Here is an 18,097-nt window from a genome sequence, read left to right as displayed (position 1 = left end):
GACACCATCTACCACGAAGCAAGGAAGATAGTTGGCGCACAGATGCAGCACATCACCTACAATCACTGGCTGCCCAAGGTGAGAACCTGCACTTCTCTCCCTCATAATATAAATCTACTTCTTTCTCATACTCGAACATAGGGTTTTGTGAAAGGTCTTCAGATTGATGAAAGGTACTGTGTCTGTAAGTAATTAAAAGTATGATGTTGACTATAATATTGATGATGATGATGATTTCACCCCCTCCCTCAGGTCCTGGGTGATGCGGGGATGAAGCTGATTGGTGACTACCACGGCTACAACCCCAACGTCAACGCCGGCATCCTCAATGCCTTCGCCACGGCCGCCTTCCGCTTCGGACACACCCTCATCAACCCCATCCTGTACCGGTTGGATGAGAACTTCCAGCCCATCCCCCAGGGCCACATTTCCCTACACCGTGCCTTCTTCTCTCCCTTCCGCATCGTCAACGAAGGGGGCATTGACCCCCTGCTGCGGGGCCTGTTCGGAGTGGCGGGGAAGATGCGCGTGTCGACCCAGCTGTTGAACACGGAGCTGACGGAGAGGCTGTTCTCCATGGCCCACTCAGTTGCGCTGGACCTGGCCGCCATGAACATCCAGAGAGGAAGGGATCACGGGATACCGCCCTACAACGACTACCGGACCTTCTGTAACCTGACCTCAGCACAGAGCTTTGATGACCTGAGGAACGAGATCAAGAACCCCCAGGTCAGGGAGAAGCTACAGAGGTATGTTAGCTATGAGGCTTTCAGGAAACTCACCCCTGGATAAATCAAGGTTAAATAACTGTATTACCTTATCAAAAACAATCTGTACTTTTCTCTCTCTCCAGGCTATACGGCACTCCCCTGAACATCGACCTGTTCCCTGCTCTGATGGCTGAGGACCTAGTTCCTGGGAGCCGGCTGGGGCCCACCCTTATGTGTCTGCTGGCTGCCCAGTTCAAACGACTCAGAGACGGGGACCGGTGAGCTCACATCCCCTCAGCTACCAATTCTAGTCAGATTACTTTTTCCCTCCCTTTCAGAAGGATGAGATAGTTACAGAAGGGTAGCCTTTGTATTTATGGGATGTTTACAGATAACTAGTGTAACCTTCCCTCCTCCTGGTGCTACCAGGTTTTGGTATGAAAACCCAGGTGTGTTCACCCCGGCCCAGCTGACCCAGCTGAAGCAGGCGTCTCTGACAAGGGTACTGTGTGACAACGGTGACAACATCACCCGTATCCAGCAGGACGTGTTCAACGTGGCAGAGCTGCCCCACGGATATGGCAGCTGTGATGACATCCCCAACATTGACCTGCGCATGTGGCAGGACTGCTGCGAAGGTGGGTCACATGGAATATAAAACACGTTATTCACATTGATGCTGTGTCTTGAAGGACTCCTTCTTCCCTAGATAGTCCACTACATTTTGCCATAGACGTAAGCTGTGTTCGAATACTCATACTAACCACACTACCATACTATTTGTGACGTGAATTGACTATATAGTATGCTTATTGGTCATAGGGTTAGGGTTAGGGTTAGGAGTTTGCATACGCCAAATACATTTAAGCTCAGCTTTTCACAATTCCTGACATTTAATCCTAGTAAAAATTCCCTGTTTTAGGTTAGTTAGGATCACCACTTTATTTTAAGAATGTGAAATGTCAGAATAATAGTAGAGAGAATGATTTATTTCAGCTTTTATTTCTTTCATCACATTCCCAGTGGGTCAGAAGTTTACACACACTCAATTAGTATTTGGTAGCATTGCCTTTAAATTGTTTAACTTGGGTCAAACGTTTCGGGTAGCTTTCATCAAGCTTCCCACAATAAGTTGGGTGAATTTTGGCCCATTCCTCCTGGCAGAGCTGGTGTAACTGAGTCAGGTTTGTGGGGCTCCTTGCTCGCACACGCTTTTTCAGTTCTGCCCACAAATTTTCTATAGGATTGCGGTCAGGGCTTTGTGATGGCCACTCCAATACCTTGACTTTGTTGTCCTTAAGCCATTTTGCCACAACTTTGAAGTATGCTTGGGGTCATTGCCCATTTGGAAGACCCATTTGCGACCAAGCTTTAACTGATGTCTTGAGATGTTGCTTCAATATACAGTGCCTTGCGAAAGTATTCGGCCCCCTTGAACTTTGCGACCTTTTGCCACATTTCAGGCTTCAAACATAAAGATATGAAACTGTATTTTTTTGTGAAGAATCAACAACAAGTGGGACACAATCATGAAGTGGAACAACATTTATTGGATATTTCAAACTTTTTTAACAAATCAAAAACTGAAGAATTGGGCGTGCAAAATTATTCAGCCCCCTTAAGTTAATACTTTGCAGCGCCACCTTTTGCTACGATTACAGCTGTAAGTCGCTTGGGGTATGTCTCTGTCAGTTTTGCACATCGAGAGACTGACATTTTTTCCCAATCCTCCTTGCAAAACAGCTCGAGCTCAGTGAGGTTGAATGGAGAGCATTTGTGAACAGCAGTTTTCAGTTCTTTCCACAGATTCTCGATTGGATTCAGGTCTGGACTTTGACTTGGCCATTCTAACACCTGGATATGTTTATTTTTGAACCATTCCATTGTAGATTTTGCTTTATGTTTTGGATCATTGTCTTGTTGGAAGACAAATCTCCGTCCCAGTCTCAGGTCTTTTGCAGACTCCATCAGGTTTTCTTCCAGAATGGTCCTGTATTTGGCTCCATCCATCTTCCCTTCAATTTTAACCATCTTCCCTGTCCCTGCTGAAGAAAAGCAGGCCCAAACCATGATGCTGCCACCACCATGTTTAGGATGGGATGGTGTGTTCAGCTGTGTTGCTTTTACGCCAAACATAACGTTTTGCATTGTTGCCAAAAAGTTCAAGTTTGGTTTCATCTGACCAGAGCACCTTCTTCCACATGTTTGGTGTGTCTCCCAGGTGGCTTGTGGCAAACTTTAAACAACACTTTTTATGGATATCTTTAAGAAATGGCTTTCTTCTTGCCACTCTTCCATAAAGGCCAGATTTGTGCAATATACAACTGATTGTTGTCCTATGGACAGAGTCTCCCACCTCAGCTGTAGATCTCTGCAGTTCATCCAGAGTGATCATGGGCCTCTTGGCTGCATCTCTGATCAGTCTTCTCCTTGTATGAGCTGAAAGTTTAGAGGGACGGCCAGGTCTTGGTAGATTTGCAGTGGTCTGATACTCCTTCCATTTCAATATTATCGCTTGCACAGTGCTCCTTGGGATGTTTAAAGCTTGGGAAATCTTTTTGTATCCAAATCCGGCTTTAAACTTCTTCACAACAGTATCTCGGACCTGCCTGGTGTGTTCCTTGTTCTTCATGATGCTCTCTGCGCTTTTAACGGACCTCTGAGACTATCACAGTGCAGGTGCATTTATACGGAGACTTGATTACACACAGGTGGATTGTATTTATCATCATTAGTAATTTAGGTCAACATTGGATTCAGAGATCCTTATTTAACTTCTGGAGTGAGTTTGCTGCACTGAAAGTAAAGGGGCTGAATAATTTTGCACGCCCAATTTTTCAGTTTTTGATTTGTTAAAAAAGTTTGAAATATCCAATAAATGTCGTTCCACTTCATGACTGTGTCCCACTTGTTGTTGATTCTTCACAAAAAAATACAGTTTTATATCTTTATGTTTGAAGCCTGAAATGTGGCAAAAGGTCACAAAGTTCAAAGGGGGCCGAATACTTTCGCAAGGCACTGTATCCACATAATTTTCCCTCTTTTTGATGCCATCTATTTTGTGAAGTGCACCAGTCCCTCCTGCAGCAAATCACCCCCACAACATGATGCTGCCACCCCGGTGCTTCACGGTTGGTATGGTGTTCTTTGGCTGGCAAGCATCCCCCTTTTTCCTCCAAACATAACGATGGTCATTATGGCCAAAATAGTTATATTTTTGTTTCATCAGACCAGAGGACATTTCTCCAAAAAGTACGATCTTTATACCCATGTGCAGTTGCAAACCGTAGTCTTGTTTTTTTATGGCGCTCAGCAAGGAAGAAGCAGTGGCTTCTTCCTTGCTGAGCGGCCTTTCAGGTTATGTTGATATAGGACTCGTTTTACTGTGGATATAGATACTTTTGTACCTGTTTCCTCAAGCATCTTCGCAAGGTCCTTTGCTATTGTTCCGGGATTGATTTTCAGTTTTCGCACCAAAGTGTGTTCATCTTTAGGAGACAGAATGCGTCTCCTTCCTGAGTGGTATGACGGCTGCGTGGTCCCATAGTGTTTATACTTGCGTACTATTGTTTGTACAGATGAACGTGGTAACTTCAGGCATTTGGAAATTGCTCCCAAGGATGATCCAGACTTGTGGAGGTCTACAATTTTGAGGTCTTGGCTGATTTCTTTTGATTTTCCCATGCCATGATGTCAAGCAAAGAGGCACTGAGTTTGAAGGTAGGCCTTGAAATACATCCACAGGTACACCTCCAATTAACTCCAATTATGTCAATTAGCATATCAGAAGCTTCTAAAGCCATGACATCATTTTCTGGTGTTTTTCCAAGCTGTTTAAAGGCACAGTCAACTTAGTGTATGTAAACTTCCGACTTCAATTGTAGTTAGTATGCCAAAAGTTCCCAGGTGTCATACTAAATAACTCAAAATATGTATTTTACGCGCAGAGGACACTTTTCCCGTACTTTAGGGGCCATAATACTATTCTTCAGGAAATGGGCGTGGCTTCACATCGTTTTCAGATTTGAAGAAAATGGTGGAAAATATGTAGCTGAAGTACAAGAGATACAAAGAATTGCTTTAACAAATGTTGACAAATGTTAAGAAGATGTTGCGCAATGTAGTCAAGTATTGCCTTTTCAAATAAGTTACCTTAAACGTTATGTTGGCTGACAATTTGTTAGGTAGGCTGTCCTTACGAACCACATAGCATATCATTACAGCAGTATATACCGTATGTTGTTAGCTAATGTCAGTTGGCTACTTATGCATCAAACTTGCCAGTATATTAACTATAGGCTAACTAATTACCCAATGTTTATTTGATTTTTCCCATCATTCTTAGCTTAGCTAAATGGTATACTCGTTGTGTGTTCTCAATGGACATTCGGGTGCAAATTTGCTCGATTTCAGAGCACTTTCGTCTGAGTGTACCAGAGCGCAGAATAATATGAGCGCAGTTACAGTCACCAATGCTCTGGATAACATGAAAACTGCCTAACCAGCTCTGCTAGGGCGAATAAAATGGTCAGAGTGGTTCATTTGCATCTGGATGTAGCTAGCAAGCTAACCAACGTTAGATTGTAAAGTCAGAACGCTCAAATCAACACTACTCCTCGGTTTCAGAATTTACATGCTGACAATCTGACAACGCTCTGAATTTACGAGCACACTCTGGCACTCCAGATTGAATTTAAGAACACACCCGAAGTCGTAAAATATCCAAGTAGTCATTTGTTATGCTAACTACCTAGCAAGAGGTTGCATAGTGATAGGTTTGGTTTCTGAGCCTTTTATATTATTAATCATTAGGTATAATAGAGACATGAGGGGTGCCATAATGACGCTTGGGAGAGGCTGAGTGCAGGGAAAATGATCACATGTAGCAGTACTGATAAGGGGAGGAACCGTTTAAGGCCCATATCACTCATCTCCCTGCGTAGCAATAATGATGCAATGTTTAGTGATAACAAGGAGACTCCACCCAAAGTGAGTTATGTATACTACCACGGGTGAAACCATGTTTTTGTCTAATGCAGCTGTATTGATCCTCTGAGCAGAATAAACTTGGTTTAACCTTTCTAGAGCAGGCGTTCAGCTAGCGGAACCCCTCAACAACATTCCGCTGAAAAGGCAGCGTGCGAAATTCAAAAATATTTTTTTGAAATATGTAACTTTCACACAAGTCCAATACAGCAAATTAAAGATTAACATCTTGTTAATCTACCCACCGTGTCCGATTTAAAAAATGCTTTACAACGAAAGCACCACATATGATTATGTTAGGTCATAGCCAAGTCAAAAAAACACACAGCCATTTTTCCAGCCAAAGATAGGAGTCACAAAAAGCAGAAATATAGATCAAATTAATCACTAACCTTTGATGATCTTCATCAGATGACACTCATAGGACATCATGTTACACAATACATGTATGCATTGTTCGATAATGTGCATATTTATATCCAAAAATCTCAGTTTACATTGGCTCGTTATGTGCAGTAATGTTTTGATTCCAAAACATTCAGTTATTTTGCTGAAATACTCATATTAAACATTGATAACGATACAACTGTTATTCACAGAATTAAAGATAGACGTCTCCTTAACCTTTCTGATCTCCCCATCCCGGATCCGGGATCGTGAATACAGACTCAAGCTCATTACCATAACGCAACGTTAACTATTCATGAAAATCGCAAATGAAATGAAATAAATATGCTAGCTCTCAAGCTTAGCCTTTTGTTAACAACACTGTCATCTCAGATTTTCAAAATATGCTTCTCAACCGTTGCAAAACAAGCATTTGTGTAACAGTATTGATGGCTAACGTAGCATTTAGCATTAGCATTCAGCTGGCAACATTTACACAAAAAAACAGAAAAGCATTCAAATAAAATAATTTACCTTTGAAGAACTTCAGATGTTTTCAATGAGGAGACTCTCAGATAGCAAATGTTCAGTTTTTCCTGAAAGATTATTTGTTTAGGACAAATCGCTCCGTTTTCTGCGTCACGTTTAGCTATGAAAAAACCCCTGTATCCAGGATTGTGTAAATCTATCAGCAAGCTCATTAGCATAACACAACGTTAACTATTTATGAAAATCGCAAATGAAATGAAATAAATATGCCATCTCTCAAGCTTAGCCTTTTGTAAACAACACTGTCATCTCAGATTTTCAAAATATGCTTCTCAACCATAGGAAAACAATCATTTGTGTAAAAGTAGCTAGCTAGCGTTAGCATTTAGCGTTAGCATTTAGCGTTAGCATTAGCGTTAGCATCCAGCACGCAACATTAACAAAAACATAAAAGCCTTCAAATAAAATCATTTACCTTTGAAGAACTTCTGATGTTTTCAATGAGGATACTCTCAGTTAGATAGCAGATGCTCAGTTTTTCCAAAAAGATTCCTTGTGTATTAGAAATAGCTCCGTTTTATACATCACATTTGGCTACCAAAAAAAATCCGAAAATTCAGTCCTCAAAACGCGAACTTTTTTCCAAATTAACTCCATAATATCGACTGAAAACATGGCAAACGTTGTTTAGAATCAATCATCAAGGTGTTTTTCACATATCTCTTCATTGATACATCGTTCTTGGACACATGCTTTCTCCCCTGAATCAAATGGTAAAGTAGAAGCAGCTGGCAATTGCGCACCGAATTCGACGCAGGACACCAGGCGGACACTTGGAAAATGTAGTCTCTTATGGTCAATCTTCCAATGATATGCCTACAAATACGTCACAATGCTGCTAAGACCTTGGGCGAACGACAGAAAGTGTAGGCTCATTCCTTGCGCAATCACAGCCATATAAGGAGACAATGGAAAACAGAGCTTCAGAAATTCTGCTAATTCCTGGTTGATGCATCATCTTGGTTTCGCCTGTAGAATGAGTTCTGGGGCACTTACAGACAAAATCTTTGCAGATTCTGAAACTTCAGAGTGTTTTCTTTCCAAAACTGTCAAGAATATGCATAGTCGAGCATCTTTTCGTGACAAAATATCGCGCTTAAAACGGGAACGTTTTTTATCCAAAAATGAAATAGCGCCCCTAGAGCTCTAACAGGTTAATGCAACCGCTGTGTGAGATTTTTTTTTTACTTTTCTGAAAAAGCATAATCTGAGAACGGCGCTCAGAGCCCAATCCAGTCAGAGAAATAGACGCCATTTTGGAGTCAACAGAAGTTAGAAATAACACTATAAATATTCACTTACCTTTGATGATCTTAATCAGAAGGCACTCCCAGGCATCCCAGTTCGACAATAAATGACTGATTTGTTCCATAAAGTCCATCATTTATGTCCATATAGCCACTTGTTGTTAGCGTGTTCAGCCCAGTAATCCATCTTCATGAGGCGCAAGCACTTCATCCAGACAAAAACTCGAAAAGTTCCATTACAGGTCGTAGAAACAAGTCAAACGATGTATGGAATCAATCTTTATGGTTGTTTTTAACATAAAACATCAATTATCTTCCAATCTGAGAATTCCTGTCTGAAGAAAAGCACTGGAACAAGAGCTAACTCTGTCAGGAGTGCGCGTCACGAGCCTGTGACACTCTGCCAGACCACTGACTCAAACAGGTCTCATGAGCCCCTCCTTTATAGTAGAATCCTCAAACCAGTTTCTAAAGACGGTTGACATCTAGTGGAAGCCGTATGAAGTGCAACTTGACTCCATAGACACTGTGTATTCGGTAGGCCAAACTTTGAAAAACTACAAACCTCAGATATCCCACTTCCTGGTTGGATTTTTCTCAGATTTTCGCCTGCCATATGAGTTATGTTATATTCACAGACATCATTCAAACAGTTTTAGAAACTTCAGAGTGTTTTCTATCCAATACAAATAATAATAAGCATATATTAGCATCTGGGACAGAGTAGGAGGCAGTTCACTCTGGGCACGCTATTCATCCAAAAGTGAAAATGTTGCCCCCTATCCCAAAAAGGTTAAGTCTTTCATATTATCTGTTGAGTTTGTTCTCTGAAAATTAGATCCTAACGATAGCAACAGCATCAATTTCCGGTAGACAGGCGACGAGCTAGTAGGCTCAACTGAAAGGATACTGTTAGTTTACAGTATACTTAAATTAACTAATAGTATATGATATATGTAGTATATACTCATTAAGTATGTAGTATACTGTATGTTAGAATGGGTATTCGAACACAGCTCTACTGTATTGTCTTTCTATGTGGCTTTGTTCCAATGTAGCGATCTGTGGGAATTGGGAGTCTCTGGGCTTGGTTGTGTTGATGCTGTGTTACACACTTGTGGACTGTGGCTATGGTACAAACCTCTTCAGTCAACTTCCTCTTCTCCTTGACATCATCAGAATGGAATGAGTTTTAGAACATGCTGCTTCCATCTTGCATACAAATAAAGAACGCTACCAAGACTGGTACTCGGGGTTACACAGTGTCAATGTTCGGACGTTTAGTTATGTGGAACGTGTAGTCAGAAGCAGCAGGACAAGGGTCCAGTTCTCTGTCGTGTTGTGCTAACATTCGATTAGGAGGCACCTGACTGGGCTTTGTGTGTAATCATTGGTCAGTACCCCACAGTGTTTTAAACAGCATTTACAAAAGTTTGACATTGTGCGTTTGTTTGATAGTGCTATCTGTATGACTGCTGTCATGTGAAAACATCAAGCAAGATAAGATAGTGAAGAGATTAAATAATTAACATATCTCCAGGCTTCATCTTCTCACAGTGAAAATGGGCATTGACTAGGGCAGGGCTTGGGTATCTTTTGAACTGATTAGTGGCTCAAATGTACCTTTGATCAACATTAGAGCAAATGCAATGGGTTATTTAGCTGATTTTGGTAGTGTGTTTGTCTTGAGAGATGAAGAGAATCAGCTACTTCTTCTGTTGTACCCTATTACCATCTGACCCCAGAACTGCTGCTACATAGCCAGGATTTTTAAGAGATATTACCGTGTGATTGTAGGGGCTAGAGATTATATTGAGAGCCCTGATGTTGTTCATTCTATCCCAGGATTCTATTTACTAACCCATCAGGATACAATGGGATGACAGTAGGTACACATTTGAGAGCTTTCAGTGGGAGTTTGTCTCGCTTCATCCACATTATTTGGTTAACGTGTCGTCAGATGTACAAGCAGCACAGCCAATTCACCAATTTACTGAATTTGCCAAAGCATGCGGTAGTAGTGTCTGGGGTGCACAAGAGGTTTTCATATTTGGAGAGCAGCTGAATGTTCCCTTCAACAAACCCCTGAGAATACAGGACTTCTGCGAGCAGTAGGCTATTACACATAATAAGCTATTTACTCCCTACTGTGAGACACACTCCAGTCGCCGTGCATTTTCCATTGGATCATATGTTGGCTGAAGGCACGAGTTGCACTGAGTTAAAAAAACATTTGTATTCAGGTGGATACTGTGGTGTGCTGGTCCCGTGTGGCTCAGTTGGTAGAGCATGGTGCTTGCAATGCCAGGGTGGTTGGTTCAATTCCCACAGGGGACACATACACAAAATGTATCTACTCACTACTGTAATTTGCTCTGGAAAAGAGTGTCTGCTAAATGTCAAAAATGTTAAATGTGGGGAATGTTTCACCCCACTCGTCCTCCACCCTTTGGTAAATCACATTTTATTGGTCACAGGCGCCGAATACTGTAAAGGCTTATTTACGAGCCCATTCCCATTAATGTAGAGTTAAAAAGTAAGAAAAATATTTATTTTTGTGTGTGTTAGCGTGTGTGTGTGTGTCTTTCGGAGTGTCAGTGTTGTATCTGTGAGTGTGAGTCTAGTGAGTGTGCATTGAGTCAGTGCAAAAATAGAACAACTAAAAAAAAATTACAAAATGGGGTCAATGTAAATAGTCCAGGTAGCCATTTGATTAACTGCTCAGCAGTCTTATGGCTTGTGAGTGGAAGCTGTTCGGGAGACTTTTAATCCCAAACTCCGGTACCGCTTGCCGAGTGGTAGCAGAGAGAACAGTCTATGAGTTGGATGGCTGGAGTCTTTGACAATTTGTAGGGCCTTCCTCTGACACCGCCTGGTGTAGAGGTCCTGAATGGCAGGGAGTTCGGCCCCAGTGATCTACACTATATATACAAAATAATGTGTACATTTGGCTATTTCAGGCACACCCATTGCTCACGTGTATAAAATCGAGCACACAGCCATGAAATCTCCATAGACAAACATTGCAGTAGAATGGCCTTACTGAAGAGCTCAGTGACTTTCAACGTGGCACCGTCATAGGTTGCCACCTTTCCAACAAATCAGTTAATCAAATTTCTGCCCTGCTAATGCTGTCCAGGCCAACTGTAAGTGCTGTTATTGTGAAGTAGAAACGTCAAGGAGCAACAACGGCTCAGCCGTGAAGTGGTAAGAGACACAAGCTCACAGAACGGGACTGCCAAGTGCTAAAAATCGTCTGTCCTCGGTTGCAACACTCACTACCGAGTTCCAAACTGCCTCTGGAAGCAACGTCAGCACAACAACTGTTTGTCTGGAGCTTAATGAAATGGGTTTCCATGGCCAAGAAGTCGCACACAAGCTTAAGATCACCATGCGCAATGCCAAGCGTCAGCTGGAGTGGTGGAAAGCTTGCCGCCATTGGACTCTGGAGCAGTGAAAATCCCGCTTCACCATCTGGCAGTCCGACGGATGAATCTGGGTTTGGCGGATGCCAGGAGAACGCTACCTGCCCGAATATATAGTGCCAACTGTAAAATTTGGTGGAGGAGGAGTAATGGTCTGGGGCTGTTCTTCATGGTTCGGGCTAGGCAACTTAGTTCCAGTGAAAGGAAATCTTAATGCTACAGCATACAATGACATTCTAGACGATTCTGTGCTTCCAACTTTGTGGCAACAGTTTGGGAAAGACCCTTTCCTGTTTCAGCATGACAATTCCCCCGTGCACAAAGGGAGGTCCATACAGAAATGGTTGGTCAAGATCGGTGTGGAAGAACTTGACTGGCCTGCACAGAGCCCTGACCTCAACCCCATTGAACACTTTTGGGATGAATTGGAACGAGCGAGGCCTAATCACCCAACATCAGTGCCAGACCTCACTAATGCTCTTGTGGCTGAATAGATGAAAGTACCCCGCAGCAATGTTCCAACATCTAGTGGAAAGCCTTCCAAGAAGAGTGGAGGCTATTATAGCAGCAAAGGCGGGACCAACTTCATGTTAATGCCCATGATTTTGGAATGAGATGTTTGACAAGCAGGTGTCCATATACTTTTGGGCATGTTGTGTACTGGGCTGTATGCACTATCCTCTATAGCGCCTTGCGGCCAGATGCCGAGCAGTTGCCTTACCAAGTGGTGATAAAGACAGTCAAGACGCTTTCAATGGTGCAGCTGTAGAACCTTTTGAAGGTCTGAGGACCCATGAAAAAGCTTTTCAGCCTCCTGAGGGGAGTTGTGCCCTCTTCACGAATGTGTTGATGTGTTTGGACCATGATAGGTCCTTAGTGATGTGGACACCGAGGAACTTGAAGCTCCCTACCCGCTCCACTACAGCACCATCGATGTGAATGGAGGCCCGTTCGGCCTTCAGTTTATTGTAGTCCAAGATCAGCTCCTTTTTCGCCCCCGTTGAGGGAGAGGTTGTTGTCCTGGCACCACACTGCCAGGTCTCCGACCTCCTCCCTTTAGGCTGTCTCATCATCCTCAGTGATCAGGCCTACCACCGTGTTGTCATCGGGCAAACTTAATGATGGTGTTGGAATCGTGTGCGGCCACGTAGTCGTGTGTGACGACTAAGTGTGGTGGAAGTGTTGTTGCCTACCCTCCCCATCTGAGGGCAGGATCCAGAGTACTTAGCTTAGTGATGAGATTGGAGATCAGTATGGTGTTGAACGCTGAGCTGTAGTCAATGAACACCATTCTCATGTACAGTGCATTCAGAAAGTATTCAGACACCTTGACTTTAACCACATTTTGTTTATCTTACAGCCTTATTCTAAAAGGGATTACATTTATTTTTCCCTTATGAATCTACACACAATACCCCATGATAAAAATGTTTTTTAGAATTTGCAAATGTGTAAAAAATAAAAACAGAAATATCACATTTACATAAGTATTCTGACCCTTTACTTTGTTGAAGCACCTTTGACAGCGATTACAGCCACCAGTCTTCTTGAGTTTGACTCAACAAGCTTGGCACACCTGTTTTTGGGGAGTTTCTCCCATTCCCAGTGTCACTTAACAGCTATTTTCAGGTCTCTCCAGAGATGTTCGATCAGGTTCAAGTCTGGGCTCTGGCTGGGCCACATAAATACTTATCCCAAAGCCAGCCCTGCGTTGTCTTGGATGTGTGCTTAGGGTCGTTGTCCTGTTGGAAGGTGAACTTTCTTTCCTCCAGATGTGACGCTTGGCATTCAGGCCAAACAGTTCAATCTTGGTTCCATCAGACCAGAGAATCTTGTTTCTCATGGTCTGAGAGTCTTTAGGTGCCTTTTGGCAAACTCCAAGCGGGCTGTCATGTGCCTTTTACAGAGGAGTGGCTTCCGTCTGGCCACGCTACAATAAAGGCCTGATTGGTGGAGTGCTGCAGAGATGGTTGTCCATCTGGAAGATTCTCCCATTTCCACAGAGAACTCTGGAGCTCTGTCAGAGTGACCATTCGGTTCTTGGTCACCTCTCTGGCCAAGGCCCTTCTCCCCCGATTGCTCAGTTTTGCTAGGCGACCAGCTCTAGGAATATTCTTGGTGGTTCCAACTTCTTCCATTTAAGAATGATGCAGGCCACTGTGTTCTTGGGGACCTTCAATGTTGCAGAAATGTTTTAGTAGCCTTCCCCAGAAATAAAGTATTTCTGTTTTTTTATTTTAATAAATTTGCAAATATATATTTTTTTAAACTATCGTTTTTTAGCCCATAGATTTTGTTGTAATGTTTGAGTCACTCAAATATCATATGAATACAAATTAAACATGGCAAAATGTATAGAATTGCAAGAAAATGAGCTTTAAAACTGCAACATTTTCTCTGCACCCCATGGCAAAATGTGTAGAATTGCAAGAAATAAGGGGATGTTCCCCAATGCTGGAAGGGGGGCCTGAGTGAAAAAGTTTTGGAACCACTGCAATAGAGATTGTGTCATTTGTGGATCTGTTGAGGCGGTATGCGAATTGGAGTGGGTCCAGGATTTCTGGGATGATGGTATTAATGTGAGCCATGACTAGCCAAAAAGCATTTCATGGCTATAGATGTGAGTGCTACGGGGCGGTAGTCATTTAGACAGGTTACCTTGGCGTTCTTGTGCACATGGACTGTGGTGGTTTGCTTGAAACATGTAGACTGTAATATGGTAATTCATCAATTAATAGTGAAATGAACAAATGTCAGAAATCAAGTCAAGAATGCCATTATGACTGTATCAAAATCAGCATTGGACAACAGCCAACTAGTTTAATCAGTCTTTGCTATGAGCTCAGATAATTCCCCTTGAGAATTTAAGAGCCAGACCTAATGATTTTGGGATTAAATATATGACTCTGCTTTAATAAAGGGTGCTCTGTGTCTCTTATCCTTAGATGATTGTTTTCCTTTCTTCTCTTGGATCTGACCCTGGATTCATTTAGCCTTCACAAATGAACATGGGAAAAGCTAATAAACAGTGAATATCCTGTCAGTGGAGAGGGTCAGTCTTAGATAGGGTCAGAGGAGAAGAGGACAGAGTAAATGCATTTTCACAATAAGCGCTGGTCTTTCAAATACATTGCTATCTGAATCATACCAATGTTTTGTCACTCATTTTGTTGAGTCTTCGTGGATTACTCAACACGAAGCCAGAGTCAGAGTCAGCATCGCCCAACATCTATATCTGAACAGATTGGCTAGTGAAACACACACTTGGCACTCTGATTGGACCAGCAAACTGTCAATCAGCACAGGATCTGGTGCAAGGAAAACGTCAAATTGTAGGGAGAGAGGATTGCCATAATAAATAAATATGCAGCTCCAAAAAAATGTGGGTGATCAAGAATATTAACTGTAAGCCCACTACCAATGGGGCAACAATTGCTAGCTTTAACCTACTGGTCGTTTGGTATGTGACAATTGCTAGCTTTTACCTACTGGTCTTTTGGTATGTGACAATTGCTTGAAATGGATTGTTTACTTATGATGCTTGCATTTGGAATTTGTTATGAAAATGAATTATTACTTTGGTGAAGATGCACCATAGGCGCGGCTCTCCAAACTCACGCCAGTGGAGTTATTTTTGGATTCTGTTGAAATGTTTGATATTGCTTTCACACGTTTTAAATGCATGCCCTATGTGGTAAATCTATATTATTTATAATACTACAGCAATTGCTATCGTGTCGTCATTCCATCCCCGTACCGTTTATTGCAACACGTCGACATTTCTGTGTCACGTTTGATAGGTCTACAATACATTTCCAGTTAGCCAACCATTTGTTCCCCTGCTCTGAGTGGGCGCGATGTTTATAGTGCACATGAACGTTCGCAAGACTCATGAGGTAGAAGTTCTGTTTATTTAATTAAATGTAACATTTCCTTGATTCATATTTCCCTGATTACGTCGGAGTTCCATGTGTCTGTGTCCTACGTTCTAGGCGATTTTGCTATAGTAGCCCCCGCGCCTCAGTGCGTATAGAAATAGGCTACGTGGCCTGCGTTCCACGCTTTGGAGTCAGAACGTTGAATAAGAGAAAATTATTGTTCCACGTATGCATGGTGTTGAAATATCATTAGCACTCGTTAAGTCTGATTGAAGACAAATTTACCAATGTAACAATGGATGTGGAAATTGCCTTTTAAATGATTGAATCAGTTTATTCGTTGTAATTGCCAATTGGGTAATTGTATTGTCCTGGGGGCCAAAGTTCGGCTGTATACTCTCCCCCTTTACCTGTGTTGGTTCAGATAGGACAGGTTAATCCTGACACAGAGGTTATTTATTTTGGGTTATTGCCCGTGTATATCTGTGAATATTTGGTAAATCTACTTGTATATTTTGTATAATATGACACTTTCACCAATGGATCACCAAGACCTGGAAATAAATCTACACTCTGAGCACTTCAACCTGCCCTGCCTTCTGCTGATTACAGGCCCTTACCACGGCCACAAGGTCTATATTTTACAATTACATAGGCTAATTCAACTAATAAAAATGGCTGACTGGTAGCCTCAATAAGTATACAAAGATGTGTATTTGAAGTCATTGCATGTATAGATTTTTTTTACTGGACTTGAAAACTTCTGACTGGACTTGACTTGCTGTTAGAATGCACGACTTGGACTTGACTCCAGTCTTGACCTGTTCTACTTGGGACTCGACTTGAGACTCGAACCTTGTCCATCCTCTGCGGCCTTCTACCCCTGCGATGCGAGCTTAACAATTTTGTGACTTTGTCAGGCAACCTGTCTATAAGGTGTGTGCATGTGTTTGAGGGCTGGTGAGACGAGTGTATTATCTGTTCTAGGACCAGTCTGAATGGCCTTGTGTGGGAAGGTGGCCTCTCATTAGCTCTGCTCTCAGATCAGCTCTTTGAAGTGTGATGAAAGGGGACTGGCAGATGAAGTGGTGTGTATCCAGGGAAGATCCCCCACCTACCACCCACCACACTGTGCTAAGGTGTGAGTGAGTGACTATAAGCAGAGACACTTAAGCTACCACCCTTACCAGTGTCAGTGATCACATCACGGCTAAGACTGCACAGTGCATGGGCCCTGGGTTTTAACTCATATGTCTTTATGCAATCTGAGTTTCCTGATGTTGACTAAATTGAGTTGTTGTACCCCCCCCCCCCCCCCCCCAGACTGCAGGACCAAGGGTCAGTTCAACGCCCTATCCTACCATTTCAGAGGGCGCAGGTCAGTGGATCAGAGCTCTGCCGAGAAGAAGCCTGCCAACAGCATACAGCAGAACATCAGGTAACTACTAATGCTACTTGTTTGGTACCTTGTCATTCTCTGACTACATTAAGTTCCTTGGATGTGATACCATTCTGCATCATAGCTAACAACTGTGGTGACTAAAACCATTATAACTTACAAAGTTATGCTATAATAAAGTTGTGCTGAACTTTGGGGTGTGTTTTCTTACATTCCAGCCCAGCTGAAAACGCTACTGAAAATCTTGTGAATGTCACCCTCACCTCACAACAAAGCACTGAACCCTTGCTGAATGACTTCCAAGACTTTGTCGTAGACATGCAGAAGACAATCACAAGTTTACGAAAGCAGGTGAGAGCAGTTGTATACTGCACACAGGCTACATCAGCTGGGTTTGTTCGTCACGACTTGAGTGTTACCCCAATTTCATTCTGGCTGCTCAGCACACATTCAAACAGCAACAACGGGTATTTTGGGGTAGTGATTTGAGTGCTTATTTCCCTCCTTCCTTTACGCTGCAAGTCCAGACATGTTCAGCTCAGGCTCTTACAGGTAGAACCCATACAGAACCGTGTAGAATCCAGACACTGTTCCAATATTATGATTATTAGCCTATTTTCAATATCCCCAGATTGAACGTGATATGCTGCCTGAGGGTAGATGATCATGTAGCATGTGGCACACTGGGGTGGGATGAAGGGGAACTAACGGTGCTGTAGGCTAACATGGCTTTGATTAAGTCCTCAGCGGTATAGAGGATTTAAACAGACCGGGCCCCGAGTCCCAGCTTTGGCCCCTCTGTGTGCTGCCTAGGTCTTTCAATGTTAAGGGAGGGTTATTGATTGTAAGTCGATGGTTAAATAAATCTAGGTTGTTCGCGTGACTCGTATTACAGGAAAGACGTGGGCGGTGTGTGTGTACATATGTGTGTACGTACTTTGAGTGGCGCTCTGATCTTCAGTTAGCTGAGAAAGATGGCATCACGGCCTCATGGGGTGCATTACTAAAGCAGTAAGGCCAGAGGAGGTGTGGTATATGGCCAATATAGCACGGCTAAGGGCTGTTCTTAGGGATGGCACAATGCGGAGTGCCTGGACACAGCCTTTAGCCGTGGTATAGTGTCCATATATCAGAAACCCCTGAGGAGCCTTATTGCTACTATAAACTCGTTACCAACGTAATTGGATCAGAAAAACTAAATGTTTTGTTATAGCCGGGGTATACGGGCTGATATTCCATGGCTTTCAACCAATCAGAATTCAGTACTGTAACCACCTAGTTTATAAAATAGTCTAACCTGGCTCTCCATACCTCCTTTTCTTCATCTCCATTTACCCCTCCTGTCCCTGTCTGTCTGTGCAGATTAAACGACTAGAAGCTCGTCTGAGTAAGACAGACTGCACTGATGCGGCGGGTCGTGAGCGATCGGACGGAGAGAGGTGGAAGAATGATCCATGTTCCACATGCGAGTGCAAAGTATGTACACACACAGACACACGTGTCCATACAGACCACA

General features: G+C 42.8%; 1 protein-coding gene across 3 annotated transcripts in view; it reads left to right on the top strand.

Annotated features, from left to right (window-relative positions):
• LOC110505382 (peroxidasin) overlaps positions 1 to 18,097 on the top strand; it is an 89,973-nt gene that overhangs the window by 68,699 nt on the left and 3,177 nt on the right. For all 3 annotated transcript variants that reach the window (XM_021584564.2, XM_021584563.2, XM_036962301.1), the window contains 7 exons: positions 1 to 78; positions 253 to 749; positions 854 to 988; positions 1,140 to 1,348; positions 16,506 to 16,620; positions 16,800 to 16,932; positions 17,944 to 18,057. The exon at positions 1 to 78 is cut by the window's left edge and continues 929 nt beyond it. In XM_021584564.2, coding sequence (XP_021440239.2) covers positions 1 to 78; positions 253 to 749; positions 854 to 988; positions 1,140 to 1,348; positions 16,506 to 16,620; positions 16,800 to 16,932; positions 17,944 to 18,057 — 1,281 coding nt within the window. The remainder of the gene's footprint in view (positions 79 to 252; positions 750 to 853; positions 989 to 1,139; positions 1,349 to 16,505; positions 16,621 to 16,799; positions 16,933 to 17,943; positions 18,058 to 18,097) is intronic.

The sequence above is a fragment of the Oncorhynchus mykiss genome, chromosome 25 (assembly GCF_013265735.2).
Source record: "Oncorhynchus mykiss isolate Arlee chromosome 25, USDA_OmykA_1.1, whole genome shotgun sequence".
Taxonomy (NCBI): domain Eukaryota; kingdom Metazoa; phylum Chordata; class Actinopteri; order Salmoniformes; family Salmonidae; genus Oncorhynchus; species Oncorhynchus mykiss.
This window is presented reverse-complemented; position numbering and strand designations above follow the sequence as displayed.